This window comes from Pongo pygmaeus, chromosome 12 (genome assembly GCF_028885625.2).
Source record: "Pongo pygmaeus isolate AG05252 chromosome 12, NHGRI_mPonPyg2-v2.0_pri, whole genome shotgun sequence".
Taxonomy (NCBI): domain Eukaryota; kingdom Metazoa; phylum Chordata; class Mammalia; order Primates; family Hominidae; genus Pongo; species Pongo pygmaeus.
Genome location: NC_072385.2, coordinates 105,900,169 through 105,920,113, shown reverse-complemented (window position 1 = coordinate 105,920,113; position 19,945 = coordinate 105,900,169). Strand labels below are relative to the sequence as shown.

Below are 19,945 nucleotides of genomic sequence, written 5' to 3'. Positions count from 1 at the left end.
AGATGTGAGCCACCGTGCCTGGCCTCTTCGGCTTTTTCTTAAAGGTTGTGATTTTAAGGTTTTACATATGATTAATGCCTTCAAATCAGCATGACTAAAATTTTTCTTATTACAAATCATGTTGTTTGTTCAGTTCAAGGTTTTTTCCTTTTGTAAAGTCTTGAATTTATATTTCAGTAAAAGTCACATAACACTACATTTGCCATCTTTACTATTTTTAAGTGTACAGTTCCGTAGTGTTAAGTATATTCACATTTTTGTGCAACAGATCTCCAGAACTTTTTCATCTTGCAAAGGAAGCCATTAAACACTAATTCTTCCTCCCCCCAGCGCTTGGCAGTCACTTTACTATTTTATGTTCCTATGGTTTTGACTCCTTTAGATACTTCATATGGGTAGAATTGTATAGTATTTGTTTTTTTGTGACTGCTTATTTCACTTAGCATAATGTCTGAGGTTCATCAATGTTGTAGCATGTGATAGGATTTCCTTCCTTTTTGAGGCTGCATAGTATTCAATTGAGTGTATTTACCATATTTTACTTATCCATTCATCCATCAGTGAACATTTGGGTTGCTTCTACCTGTTGGCTATTGTGAATCATGCTACATTGAACATAGGTGTGCAACTATCTCTTTGAGATTCTGCTTTGAGTTCTTTGGGATATATACCTACAAGTGGGATTGCTAGATTATATATAATCCTATTTTTAATTTTTTGAGGAATTTCCATACTGTTTCCTTAATGGCTGCACTATTTTACATTCCCACCAACAGTGCATGGTTCAGACTTAAACTATTGATTGTTTTAAAATGTTAATATGTTTATATGGCTCATAAGGAAAACTTTGTTGAACTTAGTTTATCCTCTATCCCCAGCATTTTCCTATTAAATAATCACCTTAATTGTCCTTACATAAATGGGTGTTAGGTTAATTCTTGGTGAACATGTGTTGTCTTTAGTGCTGACAGCTCATCTGAAAACAGGAATCGCTGTCAAACTAACCAGTCTTTAGTTTTTAGGATTTGCCTTCCTGTCTCATTCCCCCTTTTTTAATATTAATAGTGAATTAGAATATAATCCAGTTTTATGGCACCCTTTGTTACCTAATAATTTTCAAAATGTTATTCAGTGGCTCAGCTAATACTTGAGATGTAGTTCATCTAGGTGTAGAAGTTTAAATTCATTTCAAGCAGATAGTTTGTATTTATAGTATTTTTTAAACTTTCTGTTTAATGTTACCAATATTCCTTTCTTTACTTACAAAAGCTACTACTGCTACACTTATCTCAGTTTATTTTGATTTGATGTTAAGTAGTTTGTAAACATTAGGGCAATGGTTATGGATTCAAGTGAAGTAAAGAAACTGAGAATCCTGTAACAAGGCAAAGCTTACAGCAGATCAGGCCTAGGGAAGGCCTAGTAGAAATGGTAGCTGAGTCCGTAGAAGTAAAACTATGAGTTGGAATCAGGGAGTATATCAAGAAACAGGGTATAAAAGTGCGTCTTGAGGGATGAACAAATTAGAGCTTGGCATGAGGGTTCAGGAATATTAAAGGACAGCCTGCTAATGGAGGAAAAATATAGACCAAGAGTCTGGAGATAAACACTGGACCCTGGCAGAAAGAAAGGAGCTTGATTTTGAGCCAAGATTTTTTTGAATCAGGGACTGTATTAGTTTCCTATTGCTGCTGTAAAAATTACCACAAACTTGGTGGCTTAAGACAACACAGATATATTATGTCATAGTTCTGGAGGGCAGAAGTCCGAAATGGGTCTCCCTGGGCCAAAATCAAGGGGTTGGCAAGGTTGCATGCCTTCTGGAAGCTCTAAAGGAAACCGTTTCAGGGTACTAAAGAAACTTGCAGATATGCTCTCTGGGACATTATCTTTGAGAAATTTTAGAGAAGCAGAAAGATCCTAGAAGACTGTGATAAATAACAACATCCTGGAGATTTTTAAAGAAATTAAGCTCAGATATTTAAGTAGATGATTTGCAAACATTAAAATAAAAATGCAGTAGTCTATTGGAAAAATAGTTGGGTAACTGGGAAACTGTCATGACAAACTTAGTTTACTTCTTTAAGGAAGGGTAATATCATAAACTTAGATGATCTCATTTTCAGGGAGGCACTTGGTCTTTCTCTCTTAGGATTCCACTGACTTATGCTCCTTTCTTAGTTGTTGGGATCTGTGGAAGCGTTCCACCTAAAAGTTTGGGTATAACTCTTACCAGCCTCAGGTGTTTCGTGGAATGTCACAGGGCTTTTCCTTTGATCGTGTCTTGTTAAGGGTTTTGTTAGGGACTTGAATGAACCCATACAAAGTATGCATTTCTTTTTTCTGCTAGCACAGAGCTTAAAAAGATAGCTATTGTGCAAGATTACAGAATCAACATTAAAAATTATTTTTGTGTGCTGGAATGCTGCACCAAACTAACAAGATGCACTTTAGTAGGGCTCAGCCAGTATGGGACTAATAGATTTATGGAAAGTCTACTATGCTAGGTTTTGGGTTAAAAAAAAATAAAGTAGATCAGATATGCCTTTGGCTCCTGAGACTGTTAAAATCCAATTTAGAAGGTTTAATCTATATCTGTAAAAGAGGAATTTGAACAATACTGGATAGATTACATCTCAAATGGAATATACAGGCTGTGTGAGCGTTCAGCAGAAGAGACAATCACTGAGGAAGGGAGTGACCAAGGAAAGCCTTTACTGGTCAACTGAGCTAGACCCTGAAGGAAGGTGGACATAGATGGCTCTCTCAAGAGAGATGGTCAGTGGGTTGTATGACTGGGGAAAACTTAGGGACATGACATATATGGGGAATAAGAATTGTAAGCATATATTCAACTGGCATACTGATCAGTAAAACACATCTATTATGTCTTAGTGGCATTTTGCAACATGAGGACATTTTTATGTGAAATAAATGGATATTTTTTAATTAAAACATGAAAATAGTATATTCTCTAAATGAAACATTATAAGAATCAATAGGTTCTTCCTGATCTGAATGGAAATTCAAGTATTTTAGTTTTTTCTGGTCCAAGTAGTCCATCTGATAAATGCTTGCTATAAAGAATCTAAGACTAGGAATGATTATTTAATCCCTTTGCATTATGCAGTTCTGTATCTGTTAGAGAGGATGGTCTTTGCTGTTGTCATCACTGAATTTTTCTTTCTGCCACATACATTTATATTCTTAAAAACATTTCTGCTCTGAAAGTATGAGGCTTTGAAAAACCTGATATGCTTCTTCCTTTTACTATCAGCTGGCATGAGGAAAATGTTATCATGTAGAAGAGGAAAAGGGCTCTGATTTACTATCAGTCTTCTGACAAGCCTGCGAATTTGAAATACACTATTCTCCTCACCCTATGCAGACACTCTTCTCCCTGCCCCGTGAACCTCCATTTAGAAGTTTTAGCAAGCACACATTTGAAAGTAAACATTAATAAAAAATACCCATTCTTTATTGTCTAATTCTTTAACTTTGTATTTTTATCAAATTGTTTCTCCTTATTGCTTTGCTCATCTCTTTTAATGATTTTTAGACATTGTAGTCCTTGTCTATGCTGGTTTTATAATGTTTAAGAAATAGTAATAATAATTATAAAACTATAATGTTTAGGAAACCCCTGTTTTTCTAAACAGGTGAAAACAGATGCATATTGGGATGCAAGCTTAATGTTAAGAATGAAGAAGACTTTTCTGCCTGCATGCTCGGAGTCATTTTTTAAAAGTGTATTTATTTTATATTTTGTAAACATTTTCATTTTGAAATAATTATAGATTTATAGGAAGTTGCAAAGTAGAGATCCTGAGTATCCTTCACTCAGTTTCCCACAGTGGTTCAATTTTCTGTAACTATAAAAAAATACAGAAACCAGGAAATTGACATTGGTACAATGTATGTGTATAGTTCTGTGCCATTTCATCACACACGTAATTTCCTGTAATCACTATTGAAATCAAGATGCAGATATTCCATTACCACAAAGATCTCTACTGCTACCCGTTTGAGCAGAGCTATTTTTAAGATCATAATTTTAAAGTGATGAATTCCCATAATGTAAGAACTACTATTAAAAGTATATATCCTGTTTTGATATAATATATCAAAAAAAGATACATCATACATTTTCTCAATGGGTAAATCCTAAGGTTTCATTTTATATTGCCTCTATTATTATTATTTATGATTATCTCTATTTTATATTGCCTTGTTAACATTTTTGTCATGGATGTGTGTATCAGAAGAACCAGTGTGTCTTAGTCCATTTTCTGTTGGTTGCAACAGAATACCTGAAACTAATAACTTATAAAGAAAAGGAATTTATTCCTTACAGTTATGGAAGTTGAGAAGTCCTAAATTGAGAGGCTGCATCTGATGAGAGCCTTCTTGATATTGGGGACTCTGTGCAGAGTCCTGAGATGGTGCAAGGCATCACATGGTGAGAGGGCTAAGCATGCTAGCATGCTCGCTTAGGTCAATCTCTCTCTTCTTGTAAAGCTACTAGGTCCCCTCTTATGACAACCCATGAATCCATTAACCCAGTAACCCATGAAAGGCCCCACCTCTTAATACTGCCACATTGGGGGTTAAATTTCTGCATGAGTTTTGGAGAGGACAAATATTCAAACACAGTGTTTATTAATTGCAACAAAGCCCAATAAGCAAATTTGTGAATTTTATTTTGATTTGTTTTGATTTCCAGAACTTAAAGTTGGCTTATCATACCTAACATTTTGATTAAAGTGTTTTTTTTTGAGATATGAAATGTAAGTTTTGAGGTATTCCAAAACCATATAGTTTACATATAAAAATCATCAATGGGTGACCTGTGAGAGAAAACAGTTTTTTAAGCAACATATTTTTTCCTTAATAATGATTTATGCTTTTATAATGGGGATGTGAGACAATTACCTTTTTTGCTTGTATCTGACCCAAATCCTAGTAAGGTTTTAAAAATCTTTGGCTTATCCATTAAGCTCTGGCAACATTAAAAATATTGTGGAGAAAAGAAAGGAGCCATTTTATGGTATCTCCTCACTTGAGTTAATGTCTTATGTTTCCATCATGTCATCGTGCTGCATTATCATGTGCAAAGGGAAAGTATCTGAGCAATGTTTGAGTGTGAGCTCCTCTACGCAGAGGCCATTTGAAGATGTGTTGGAGAGGGAGAGTGATCTAGGGGACAGGAGCTTTGGGTTTTCATTCTGCCACCAGTTCTTTTTGTGTGACTATAGGTTTTTCCATGTGTCACTTTCCTGGAGATAACTACATTGTTGTCTGGACCTTGACACAAAGATTAAATTAGATCTTGTGTGGGACACAGAGAGTTAAATAAATATGGAGTCAAGTAATACAAAGTGTTATTATTACTATTAGCTTTGTTTGGTATATCCTTGTAAGTTATTATAACAGGTGCTCAATAAGTGCCGCTTCAGTGATTGTTCCTGTAGGATCTCTCAAAATGCTGTTAATCATAAAGTTACCGTATGTGACCAATAGAGGCTGTGACCTCCAAGGTGCAGATAAAGTGTAGAGAGGAAGGTAAAAGTGAAAATTAGAAAAAGAGAGTGTTGCTTATCTTACCAGGAGCAGTTCTGATGGACTTCTGAGGATGGGAAAACAGATTTCAGAGAATTAGGCAGAGAGGTGGAGAAGAGGAAGGAAAGGCAATAGGTTTAGACAGTTTCTGGAGGAAAAAGAAAAAAGATATTGGCTAAAAGAGGCTGTCTCATGGTCATTCCCATTAACTCACTGACATTTGTCAATCTGCTTGTGAGGAATCTTTCAGGTTTATGGTATTTGGTAGCTTACGTAAGTCTTTAGGTATTTGTGGCAGGGAGTGTTTACCTTAATGTAGGGATTAATGTTAATGGGAAAATTTCTAGAACTATGCTGTCCAATACAGGAGCTTCTAGTCAAACATGTGACTATCGAGCATTTGAAATGTGGCTAGTCTGAACTGAGATGTGTGCACATGTGAAATACACACCAGAGTTTGAAGAATTAGTACAAAAAAACTCATTAATAATTTTTATGTTGATTGCATGTGGAAATGCTAATATTTTGGATATAGTGGGATGTATTATTAGCTTTTCACCTGTCTTTTTTTGCCTTTTAAAATGTGACTGTCGGAAAATGTTAAATAATCTTAAATTATATATATGGCACACATTTATGCTTTGCATTATTTTTCTTTCAGACAGCACTGGTCTAGCGTGATAGGAGAGGAGGGCAAGAGTTGCTAAGAGAAAGATCAAAATATCTGGGGAGGCTGGAAGTGGATGGCCTTTCCCCTACTGGCATGAGGATGTAGTAGGTGCTGTGGTCATGCCAGTCAGCCATATATAGCAGGGCATGCAGGGACCTTCACCTATAATCTCCCTTTAATTTTTGCTGCTTGGGAGTTATGTCCTGATGGCATTTCACATGGGGATTAACATGTGGTGGCTCCTTTGAAAAGGGTGTAGTGTGGTGGTCAGATATGCTACAGTATACTCCAAGGAATTGACCATATTTGTTTAGTTTTGTTTTTAACCACACGGAACTGTTAGGAGTTGGACATTATTTAAAATAAATGAACCATGACAGTGGCTCCCTTTTTAATTGTCTTTGTAATGGAATTTGTTGTACTGAATTTTGACTTGCATGTCAATGGAAATACTTAAGATCTTGCTTACAATAGCTTATATCTCTGGTTTTTAACCTTATTAATAAAAAGTAGTGTGTGGATACCTAAATTACTTTATACCTCAGAATATTAAAGGTGTAGATTATAACTTTTAAAATCATACTGATATTCCAAAGGAACTCTGTTATTGTTTTTTAAATAGTAGAGGTATCAGTAGGAAATTCAAGTTACTTTCAGCAGCAGGATGCGTCAAGTGGAAAAGACCTTATTTTCAGGAAGCATACGAAACACAAAGGAAATCCTTTCCATTTCCTTTGCCTATACTTTTCAGAACAGCATGTGAGGAAGGACTCTAACTGCACCATCTTACTTATCTTTGTGAGGCCACTCATTTGTTCTGAACTGATGGGTGCATTGCTCCATCTCTTTGGTGGCCATTTAGATGTAGGGTGCACTCCTTGCACAGTGTTCTCACCACGAAGGAAATGGACAAGTGTTGTCCAAGGACCAGCTGAGGAGGGTTTTAATGCCTTTTTTTCATGTACTAAAAGGCAAAAGGCAAAAAGAATCCTACATTTCAAGTATTCTGTACGAAAACTCTTAAGGTGTTTAAAAAATTGTTTTCGGAAATGTACAAATGATGCAGTCTGTTTCCTTCCTCAGAAAAGAGTTTCCTAGTTTTTCAATTATTTTCAAGAATTTATGATACCATTAACTTATTTACTTCAAAGAACTCTGGAAATGTGTTGATTAGATCAGGGAGGCTCAACCTAAGCCAAACAGAATTCTTCCCTGGGAATTTGGAGTTAGTACTGAGGGAGTGAGGTTGGTCTCTGTATGAGTAATTTGTCTGTAACATGTAAATCTGGGAACTTTTTTCTAGTAACATCTGGTCAAAAGAATTAGAAGCTGGCAAGTAGAAAGGAAAATGAAGTACAGAGACAGCAGAGACAAGAGACTAAGAGAAAATTCTGTGGGTATTAGAATCCTTGGAACTGAGGCCATGCTATGTTTTTATCCTTAAGTTTCACGAGATCCCTCATATCCTTTCAATAAATTCTCTTTTATTTGTTCAAGTTAGTTTGATTGGAGTTCTGTCACTGGAAACTGAGTGTCCCGATTAAATTACTTCCAAAGCATCCTGTGAATATCTGTCAAAACACTTACCATGTTGTACTATTTTGTTTAATTGCCAGTCTAGTCAAAATAGACTTTAAGTTCCTTGAGGACACATAAACTGTTTTGTCTTAAGTTCTCCATTATCTAGCCTAGTACTTGGCACAGTATGTGCTCAGTAAATATTTGTTCAATGAATGAATGAATGAATAATGCATGAATTGTGGACATTTCATTATATACGCTTTTAGTTTTATTTTTTTAATTCCTTAAAATTTTTTCGAATGGATAATGTATTCATATTGTTCAAAAATCAAAGTCTATGTAAAGTAATATAGTGAAAAGTCTCCCTCCCATCTTTGTCCTTTGTCCACCCAAATCATACCACTTTCCTCCTATCCAGGTAAGCACTAACATAAATTTTTTCTAGTATAGATTTTCAGAGTTAGTTTGTACATATATAAGCAAATACTAATATATATTCCCCCTTTTTATGCAAATGGTAATGTATATTATGCACTGTTTTGGGTCTTCCTTTTAACTTAATATAGCTCAGAGATTTTTTCGGTATAAACATATATAGAACTCTCTCATTCTTTTTTTACAATTGTATATTATTACATTGTATAATTGAATTATTATTACATCTGAACTCTATTATTGGATATTAAGTTTGCTTCTAATCTTTTGCTATTACAAACAATACTGTAATAAATAATCTTGTATATATTTCACTTTGCATGTGTTCAGGTATGTCTGTAAGATAAATAATTAGAAGTGGAATTACTGGATCAAAGATTATGTGTTCATAATTTTATTGTCAAAGTAACTTCCATAAAGTTTATACAGGTTTATTAACCCAGCAGCAATATATGAAAGTGGTTGTTTCTCCACAGTATTGTCAACAGTATATTAAAATATTTGTAGATTTCTGTCAAGTTGCACTTTTTGTAATGGCCAAGTAGCTCCTGTTGACCTAACTCTTCACAACAGCTCAGCGCTCCGAGCAAAATATAGAGCCATTTGCCTGAAAACACTAGAGAGTGATCAAAGCAGGCAGATACTGGATGGACATTGATACTTGGAAGAAGGGAAAGCAGAGCCTTGATATTATGGGATAGTATCAAAATGTTTAATATATAAGAAACGGGAGTCCTAGAAGGGGAAGATAAAGGGAGAAGGCAGGAAAGTATTTGACGAAATAACACATTTCCAAATATGGTGAAAGACAGAAATGTACAGATTCAAGAAGCTCAACAAACCCCATCTGGGATAAATGCAAGGAAAAACTAAAACAAAACATTATAGTAAAAATACTGATAACCAGACATAAAGAGAAAATCTTAAGTGACCAGAGAAAAATTATGCTTTATGTACAGTTCCCTCTCATTGCTTTTCTTCTTTAGACTTTTCCTGCCTGGTGTTATTTATTTTTCCATGTGGTCTTTTGACTTAGCTTTAAAAAAAATTCCCTCCAAGTAATGAGCCCCCAACCCTAGATGGTTCATTTCCTCCTGGAATTTGCTCTCAGAGCACTGTGCCCTTTGATAGCATTTATCACAGGTTATAATTTATTTTATTTATTTTTTGTTTTACATTTGGGGGTACATGTACAGGGTTATTACAGGGTTAACTTGTGTGATGTTAAGGTTTTGGTTTCTATTGATCCTGCCACCCAAATAGTGAACATAGTACTCAATAGGAAGTTTTTCAACTCGTCCCCTTTCTTTCCTCCCTCCTTTTGGAGTCCCCAGTGTCTGTTGTTCCCATCATTATGTGTGTGTGTACTCAGTGTTTAGCTCCCACTTATAAGTGAGAACATGTGGTATATGGTTTTCTGTTTCTGCATTAATTTCCTTAGGATAATGACCTCCAGCTACATCCATGTTGCTGCAGAGGACATGATTTTGTTCTTTTTTAATTTCTGTGTTGTATTCTATGGTGTATATGTACCACATTTTAAAAATCCAGTTCACCATGGATGGGCACCTAGGTAGTTTCCATGTCTTTGCTATTGTGAACAGTGCTATAATAAACATATAAGTGGAGGTGTCCTTTTGGTAGAGCGATTTATTTTCCTTTGGGTATGTACCCAGTAGTAGAATTGCTGGATCAAATGGTAGTTCTATTTTTAGTTCTATGAGAAATCTTCAAACTGCTTTCCACCTGCCTGAACTAACTTACATTCCCACTAACAGTGTTTAAGTGTTCCCATTTCTCCACACAGGTTATAATTGATGGGAGTGATTATTTTGATTAATATCTGACTCACCTACTAGACTATAAGCTCCATGAGGGCAGTGGTCCTGTCTCTTTTACTCACTAGTTTGCAATGCCTAGTGGAGTGCCTGACACATTTTAGGCCGTTAATACATACTCGTGAATGGATGAATACACCTTGAGTCTTGAGGTTGAGCTCTGTGACTCTTTGTTACTCTCTCAATAACTGTAGGCAAGTTTCTTGACTGTTCTAGGCCTCAGTTTTTTCATTTCTAAGTATAAATGAATTGTATCTACCAAGCAGGGTTTTGGGATAATTAAATGACATATCTTAGAAAACATTTTGTAAATTATAAAATTCTAGTTGGGCTAACTTTGACTTTCCTTTTCACATTTAGTGTATATTTATGCATGTGCTAAGGAACAATCTCCAGATTTAGGCTCACTGGTTTTCAGAGTCCATTTGAAGAATCAGCCTTACCAGTTTGTCACCCAGCTAAAGTTATAATCACTCGAGTGTTTCTTAGCTTTTAGCTGTCTAAGTGGTAAGAGCAGTCAATTTCAGATAAAAGCTTGTTTGTTGACAAGGGAAGTGTCTCTAAGAAAGGAAGTAAAATTTTCCCTTACAGAGCAACCTGAACTTGGACTCCATTCTGCACAAAATGTCTACCTGTCACTTCTAAAAGGAGAAGAAAACTGTCACAGCTGTGATTACCAAAAGAAAAGCTTAGACCTAATAAATTGCCAAAACTCAGAGTCTTGTTGGTTTAAGTTACTTGCCAACGTGCTATAACTTGAAAAAAGGAAATATGCACATATTTATTGCTAATGCTGGGGAAATTGCCATTAAGACAGTTGGCAGAAAGGCTGACATTTTAACAGTCATAGGTTAGATAATTTTCTGCATCTATCCAAGAGAAGATTTTGACCAAAGACTGACAAAAAAAAAAAAAAAAAATCAAATTATTCTGTTCACTTGGCGGCATCTAAATGTCTCATTTTCAGCTTACAGGAGAGATTGCTGTGAAAGCAATCTTTGACATTACAGCTGAGTGACCATAAATTGCTCGAATAGCTGTTGGAAATTCAAATATAAAACCACATGAAAAGTCATTATCTGAGGTAGAACAAGGATTTTTCACTTGTTTTGCTCTTCATTTACAGTTTATAACTTAATTTTACATTAAGATTGTTTGAAAATTATCATATACTCAGTTTCACAGAAGATGATTAGCTTATAGGTCATAAGGAAAATCAGTGCCAGAATGGAAAACTGAATTCTTGAGTCTTAGTGTTCAACATTTCCAGTGCTGTCAGAAACAAGTGCTGAGTTTTCTTTGTTCTTCCAATGGCAAAATAAGGAATGTATGATAGGCTTGAAAGTTGGCAATCATAAAGTGCTTTTTATGGTTTCCCAAATTCCCTTCATAGTATTGTTTCTTTTATTATGAATTTAGTTGTGTAAATCAGCCTGTTGCTGATAAACAAAAATTTATATCAGTCCTGGGACCAACATTTCTTTCAGTATGACATTAGTTGTGTAAATCAGCCTGTTGCCAATAAACACAAATTTATATTAATTCTAGGATCAACATTTTGAGAAGGAATAAAGTAGGGATCATCTGAGAGTTTTTAAAAGAATGTTGTTCTAAAATAGCTGGTAGAATAAAAATATATTGTACAAACTAAAATAGGGCAAAAGAGCTAAAATGCAGTGCATGGACTAAAATAACTAGCAGTTCAAATGAGTCCAAGTGCTAAATATGTAATTATCTTTCCTATTACCTTATATGTACAAGAGTTATTTTAACTTTTAAAATCCTACATTTCACTTTTGTTGTTGTTTATATATGTATGTATATGTAAAAAACAGGCATATATATATACACACACACACCTCTGAGTTTAAAAGTTTTAAAATTGCATTTTAATTTACAGGTTACAGGTTGACATTTTACACTAGTAGGCAGAAGTGGTTATTTATTTATTGGTAGGTGGTTTGCTTTATAAACTGAAAATGAAGAAATGACTTGAGTTTGGTTTATCATCATCCCTCCAATTCCCTTCCCCAAACTTTGAATCCCATGGTACTTTTTAAAAGCTTGCCTCAATATCCCCAGGAATAACTTCACAGTTGTTCCACATAGATGTAGTAGCCATTTTCTTACTCACTAATTTTATGAATGATTGTTGCACATCTTTCAGGGGTTTAGAAATTGCTCATACCACGGAGGAGAGAGTTTCTGGGTGACTTTGATCCGTGTTAGTGCTTATTTGCTCCTGTAACCCTGACCTTTTTGCCATCCCCTGAACACAGAGGCACATGCCTGCATCAACCCTTTTTATACTTGTTCTCTTTGCCTGGAGTGTTTTTCCTTCAGTTCCACATGGTTTGTTTCTTACCCTCTTTCCACCTTTGCTCAATTGTTAACTTGTCAAATTACTCTGTAAAGGAGCTAAATCCTGACCATTTGGTAGTTTTGAGCAAACGAGGATTAGAATCCAAGTGATGTGTTGAAAGAATCACTCTGCCTATTGTCATGAGAATAAACTGCAGGCCAACAAGGGCTGACACAGTTAGGGGCAATTGCAGTTGTCCAGGTGTAGAGATAAAGGTGGTTCAGATCAGGTGGTTAGAGAGGTGGTGAAAAGTGGTTGGACTCAGGATATATTTTGAAGGGAGAGTCCAAAAGTCAATATTTTGAAGGGAGACTCAGGATATATTTTGAACGGGAGAGTTAACAAGATTTTGCCGCCACTTTGAATGTGAGGTGAGAGGGAAAGATAGAAGTCAAAAATGATTCTAGGTTTTTGGCCTGCGTGACCGAAAGAATGGAATTGCCATTTACTGAAATGAGGAATAAATATCAAGAGAAGAGCACAAAATCAGGAATTTAGTTTTGTTTATAGGAGTTGGATATATGAAATTTGAATTTAAAAAAAGGTCTGGGATGGAGATACACAAGTTGGGAGTCATCAGTGTATACATGATTTAAAGTCATGAGCCTGGATGAGATCATCTGGGCATGTAAATGAAGAAAAGCGGTCTTAGAGTGAAGCCCAGGAATACCCCAATCTCCAATGTTCAAGGATTGAGGAGACCAGAGGGAGAGCCAGTGAAGTAGAGAAACTGGAACTCTTGAAACCAAGTAAAGAATGTTCCAGGAAAGGAGTGATCAGCTGTGTCAAATGCTGCTGGTAGAACACTAAGATGAAGACCAAGAAATGATCATTCAATTTGGCAATGGGGAGGTCATTGGTGACCTTGAGGAACTGTTTTGGTGGAGTGGTGGTAGGGAAAGGCTGACTGGTGAGGGCTTAAGAGAAAATAATAAAAGAGGAAATGTAGACCTCAAATATAGATTAACTTTTTACAGGGGATTATTTTTTAAAGTAAAACAGAGAAATGAAATGGGAGCTGAAGAAGGATATGAAGTGAATGGAGACATTTTAAAAATGATGTTTATAAGGCTGAGACGGGCGGATCACAAGGTCAGGAGATCAAGACCATCCTGGCTAACATGGTGAAACCCTGTCTCTACTAAAAATACAAAAAATTAGCCAGGCGTGGTGGCGGGCGCCTGTAGTCCCAGCTACTTGGGAGGCTGAGGCAGGAGAATGGCATGAACCCAGGAGGCGGAGCTTGCAGTGAGCTGAGATTGCGCCACTGCACTTCATCCAGCCTGGGGGACAGAGTGAGACTCTGTCTCAAAAAAAAAAAAAAATATGTTTATATGCTGATGAAAGTGATTGAGTAAAGAAGGGAAAAATTAATTATATAGGAGAAAGAGAATGTGGACAGTTGTTGGGAGCATGATTTTTTTTTTTTTTTTTTTTTTTTTTTTGGTAGAAGGAGTCTTGCTCTGTCACCCAGGCTGGAGTGCAGTGGTGTGATCTTGGCTCACTGCAACCTCCACCTCCCCCGGGTTCAAATGATTCTTCTGCCTCAGCCACCCCAGTAGCTGGGATTACAGGCACATGCCACCACACCTGGCTAATTTTTGTAGTTTTAGTAGAGATGGGGTTTCACCATATTGGCCAGGCTGGTCTCGAACTCCTGACCTTGTGATCTGCCTGCCTTGGCCTCACAAAGTGCTGGTATTACAGGCGTGAGCCACTGTGCCCGGCCTGTAGCATGTGTTCTTTTATGAGTGGTCCTTCTTCTGTGGCACTGTACACAGTGCTAAGGGAAGACTTTTCTGTCTTTCCTTCTACACCCCCAAACTCTCACTGGGCTAGGTGTCCCTCTTATAAGCTCCCATTTAACTCTATGCTGTTATTGTTGCCTCTACACTTACCCCTTTCAAAGTATGACCCCTTGTACTTAAAAACAGACATTTTTAGGTTTAGCTGTGTCTTGATCCAAAGAACCACACTTACCAGAGTATGTTAGTTTTAGAGTCATCTAGGAGCTTAACATAATACCAAAACCACACCTTTTGGTAATCTTGGACTGTAACAGAAGGCAAGAATTATAATAGGATCTCACAAACCTTCTCCCACCCACCATGATGAGTTATTTGTAGATCCTTAGTGGCTCTTAAGTATTCTCCCAAATGTTGAGTTGTGAGTAGCCTGCACATTATGGCATTCAATACTGAGAATAGCTACTCAGCTCTGAGCATCCATCCTGTTTCTCACCATTGGCATTCCTGGTGGCACAGTGGCTTCTATCACTCTCTCTGGCTTGCCTCATATTTGATTCTGTCCATTCAATTCTCATTTCCGCCTTGTCTGGCACAGGGTTAGGCTTATGGTAATGAAGAAATGCTCTGTCCTTAGCCGGAAGTCGGTGTAAGTTAAAAGATGTTGTGAGCAGTAAAACAAACAACATTTAGGCAGGTATTAGTTATTATTATTATCTTCAGAGCTCAAGGTTTATATTTCTGTCTGTATTTTCAAGGTTTTAGATCAGAGTTTTAAAATTAGGGCCATAACCTTTTTTGTTTTTTTGAGACAGAATTTCGCTGTTGTTGCCCAGGCTGGAGTGCAATGGTACAATATTGGCTCACTGCAAACTCTGCCTCCCAGGTTCAAGTGATTCTCCTGCCTCAGCCTCTTGAGTAGCTGGGACTACAGACACGTGCCACCACGCCCGGCTAATTTTTGTATTCTTTAGTGGAGATGGGGTTTTACCATGTTGGCCAGGCTGGTCTCGATGTCCTGACCGCGGGTGATCTGCCTGCCTTGGCCTCCTGAAGTGCTGGGATTACAGGCATGAGCCACCATGCCCGGGCAAGGGCCAGAACCTTGAAGCCACTTGCTAGGGTGTTTGTAGAATGGAGTGGCGACTGTGGTGAAATTTTCTAAAGTGCTATGCATGTGTGCCTAGGTACATTCATCCACCTACTCATACAAATATTTGTAAACGCTTGCTATGTTTTAAGATGTGTTTAGGGGAGTTTGTGCTACTCATTTTTTAAAGAGCGGGAACTCTTTGGTAGTTACAATATTAAAAGGATAGACATCCTTTTAATGAGTAGTTCTGGATCATTTCTGGAGTTCTTTTTTCAAATATGTCTAAGTAAAACGCACCATGTCAAAATACCAGGCTGAGCTGCACACTTGCAGTGAGACAGGATGGAAGACCGAGGATTCCACCAGGTCAGGACACATCTTTGTTACCTTTGCAGAGGTTCTCTAGCACCTCTAGATCTCTGCATGATCTAGTTGGAAAACTCCTCCTCTAGACTATGACAAAGTTAAAAAAAAAAGTGATTCCCTAGGCTTTCCTATCATAAAAATTGGGAGGCAAACGTTTTTCTTTTAAATGAGTTTTCTGTTTTAGCAAATAGAAGCTATTATTTATAGCTTAGTTAAATGTTTGAAATCGCCAAACCTCTGTACCTCTTTCCTATAGAGATTAGTTCATGGAGGGAGTTATGAAAAAACATCAGTTAATGATAATGATATAGTGGACTTTCAGGAGATGAGAAACTTATTTTGAATACCCACTGCTAGGTAGAAGTTTGACCGTTGCATGTACTTCCAGACATACTACAGAAAGGATGGTGGTGTATGCCATCAGCCTTGTGTTTTATAAATATTAGTGATGTGGTCTCAATGCTTTAATAAAAACAAATGAATCAAAGGGGTAGGTCTGTCTTTATTGTTTGGGATTAAAAAAATAATAATCATACATTCATATATTCTTTTCATACTTTTAAGAAACAAAAAGGCAATACTGCTACATTATAATTTTATTGTACATTTAAAATGCAGATTTTAAAAATTCAAATTGTGCTTTTTAGTAACTAATAATTTAAGAACTCTTTCTGATCCTCCCCTACTTTTCCAACCTTTTTTTCTTGCCTAATGTTAGGAAAACCAAATTGAAGATGCCTGCATTTTGAACAGGTTGAACTTGTGGCCTTGGCTATAATTGTCACTTCATAATCTATTTTTGATTTTAATCTTACGATTACAACTTTCTTTTTACAGACTGGTGAATTTTCAGCTCGTTTCCTTTTGAAGTTGCCCGTGGATTTCAGCAATATCCCCACATACCTTCTCAAGGTAAAAATATATGATTATCAGTATGAGAATATAAGTGAGCTTTTTAAGTAATTGTTTAACTCAATATTTGTATGACTTGTTTGTCAGCATTTTGTTCAGATGACGAATTCTATTAAAAATATTTCTTACATGAAGTTCCATTGAGCTGTTTTGTTACCTAAAAGCTAAAATAGTAACTGTGAAAGTCATTTAGAAGTGAGTTTTCCATATTAAAATAAAATTATTATAAGTGAATTAAACTTTGGGAAAAATCGCTTTTATTTAATAATGTTACTGGAATGAAAGACTCTCATATAAATTACCTAATATGCAATATTAGTCGCCACTCCATTCTACAAACACCCTAGCAAGTGCCTTCGAGGTTCTGGCCCTTGGCCAGGCGCAGTGGCTCATGCCTGTAATCCCAGCTTTTTGGGAGGCTGAAGCGGGCGGATCGCCTGAGGTCAGGAGTTTGAGACCAGCCTGGCCAACATGGTGAAACCCTGTCTCTACTAAAAAAAATACAAAAATTAGCCGGGCATGGTGGCAGGCTCCTGTAATCCCAGCTACTCGGGAGACTGAGGCAGGAGAATCGCTTGAACCTGGGAGGCAGAAGTTGCAGTGACCCAAGATCGAACCAGTGCACTCCAGCCTGGGTGATAGAGTGAGACTCCATCTCAAAAAACAAAAAACAACAGATAAAAAACAAACAAAAACAAAGATTTGGCTGGCCTCCCTCTGTGCTGTATTTGTACTTGTGGTTCTTTAATTGCAATCTAGTGTAAGAAAAATTTCTACCTTCCTAATTTGATGTTGTTCAGAGAATTAATGGTATTCATAACTGCCTAGAGAAAAGACAGAATCTTTGTACAAGTTTGCTTGCATATTGTACTAATCAATAAATAATATTAGATATTAATTTTGATAATGGTTATAAGTATGACTTAGTAGAATATAAACTATAAACCATAGAAAAGGTTAGGGAATTTTTTTTTAATACATTCCATCCTTTTTTTTTTTGGAAACATGGTCTTGCTCTGTCACCCAAGCTGGAGTGCAGTGGTGTGACCATAGCTCACCCCAAGCTCAAGTGATCCTCCCACCTCAGCCTTCTGAGTAACTGGGACTACAGGCGTGCACCACTGTGCCAAGCTAATTTTTTATTTTTTGTAGAGAAAGGGTCTCAGTGGTCCTCCCACCTCAACCTCCCAAAATGTTGGGATTACAGGTGTGAGCCACTGTTCCTGGTCTATACAGCCCATCTAAAGAAGAAAATTATTTTCTTTTTCTCTAAGTAAAACACAGGATTTTTGTACTTCATTAAACTTTCGTTTTTAGTTTCCAGTTGACTAGTTCTCCATTCTGTACCCAAGGGTTGTAAAGTCCAAGTAAGAATGGAAATCATCAATTTCTATCAGTTTCTCTACAATCCTGTTGTGGAAAATATATATATTAGATTTGTGATAACCAAGCATAATTAATTTGATTTTGGCAATTACTGTGCTCTATTAGACTAGTAAGCAGTCTTCTAAGAAACCGTTATAGCATATACTCAGGACCTCCTCCATGTATTCCAGTTAAAACTCTCTTTCAGCTCATTTAGAGGCAAGTTAAACAGCATATGAAAGTACATGATTTATATAATCCACAATTTACAGTTACAGTGCTTTGTTTTAATTTATTGTGCCTTATCAGTTTCAGCAGTCTTCCTGTTTATTTGAAATTGATGTTGCCTCTGCTCATATTCTTGAAGGGTCAAAGGAAAAATAAAGTTTGTTGGCTCATAGTCTCATATTTATCTCTTCAGCATCAAATTATCATATTTTTATTTTAAGAATTCTAACTTTGTATGCTGTTCTTATTTTCCTTGCCAGTCAGTTAAGAGAAAGGTGGAATCTATTTGCCAAAACTGTAATGCTGTTTAATCCCTGCATTACTGTGAAATGATGTCTCTTCTGTAGATAAAATATCTACATTGTAACACTAATGTCCTTCTGGATCTTTAAAGTTCATACAAAAAGAGTAAAACAACAACGACCAAAAAGGAGAAACTCTTGTATAACACAAAGCAACAGCCAAAAAAAACAAAAACAGAAACCTACCAGCACACCAGAAACAATCCAGAATACTTGTTGAGGGTTTTAATATCTACATTCCTAAAGTTGTTGTAACATGTGGTTATGCTCTTCAAAGGAAGTTTGCCTTAGGAGCTGCTTTACATATTATTTGCATTTGGATGCTCCTCATCTAATTACTAGGCCTATAATTGATAGTCTAACTACAAAAATAAACTTCCTGAATTCCTAGGGTTAGGATACTCTTCACCAGCATCAATATAGTTTTACCTTATCATTTCAAACAAATAAAAGGGAAGGTAGAACTTGAAAATATTGAGTAGTATGGAGTTTGACTGCATACCCTATTGATTTGCTACAATGACATTTCATTACACTATGATGAGGCCATCATTCACTCATAAGTTCATATTAGCAGGTGTGCCTGTTTTACCCACTAATAGAATTATTTTATGTTAAAATGAAAAAGCCATTCAATATTCAGTGATATGATTTCCCTTAATATTGTATTGTAAACATATGTGGTTCTTACAGGGGATAGAGTGAATTTATTCTGAAGATGAAGTCTGATTTCAGAGTCTGAATTTCACTTTTGGTTGAGGTTAATCAAAGGGTCAGATGAATCACTAACATAAACACGAAAAATATTTCTGTATTTGTTAGGATTCTCATTTTGCAGGTGGTAGAAATCCAGCATGAGCTCATGTAGACCAGATGAGAAATTTCATACAAATCCTCTTCTTCTGTGGTCTGTATAGCAGGAAACAGTCCATACTTAGTACTTTACAGATCAGGCGTAGACCAACTGTCTTATGTTATTCCACTGGGCTCAGTTGTGTACCCCTGAACTTCTCAACTGGTGTGTTTATGGGGAGAAATTGTGGTCCCCAGCATAAAGAGGAGATTACAGAAATGATCAAAGTGCAAGTATTCTCTACAGTTACTGAACCAAAGAAAGATGGTTTTATAATTACATACTTTCTCTTAACGAACAGCTAGTCATTAGATGCTGCTGCTCTTAATTTTCTTAGAGTGTGGTGAAAAGTGCTGTATGTGTATTCCTGTCTTTATTTTTGTCCTGAGAATTAGTGAACCTAACAATATGATGCTAAGAAGGCTGTGTTTTTGTTTTTGCTTCTGTTTTCTGTAAAACCATACTCCATAGAAAAGTAGCTAAAGAAAAGGTTTGAATTGTCTACTAAAATTTTTATTCTCTGAACAAGAAGCTTAGAAACTAAGAATACAGTATTTTGGCGGGGAGGAGAGGCTTACTTGTAAATATGATGTGTGTTTGAATTGGTCACTTAAAATAATAAGCCAGTTTTATACAGAATACAGTGAAGTTAAATCCTAGAGCTAGGAATCCCTTCAGTAGCATCATACAAAAATA

The 19,945-nt window shown here is 36.3% G+C and overlaps 1 protein-coding gene across 6 annotated transcripts in view; it reads left to right on the top strand.

Moving 5' to 3' along the window:
* BABAM2 (BRISC and BRCA1 A complex member 2) overlaps positions 1-19,945 on the top strand; it is a 544,147-nt gene that overhangs the window by 231,871 nt on the left and 292,331 nt on the right. For all 6 annotated transcript variants that reach the window (XM_063649424.1, XM_063649425.1, XM_054474868.2 and 3 more), the window contains one exon: positions 16,427-16,501. In XM_063649424.1, coding sequence (XP_063505494.1) covers positions 16,427-16,501 — 75 coding nt within the window. The remainder of the gene's footprint in view (positions 1-16,426; positions 16,502-19,945) is intronic.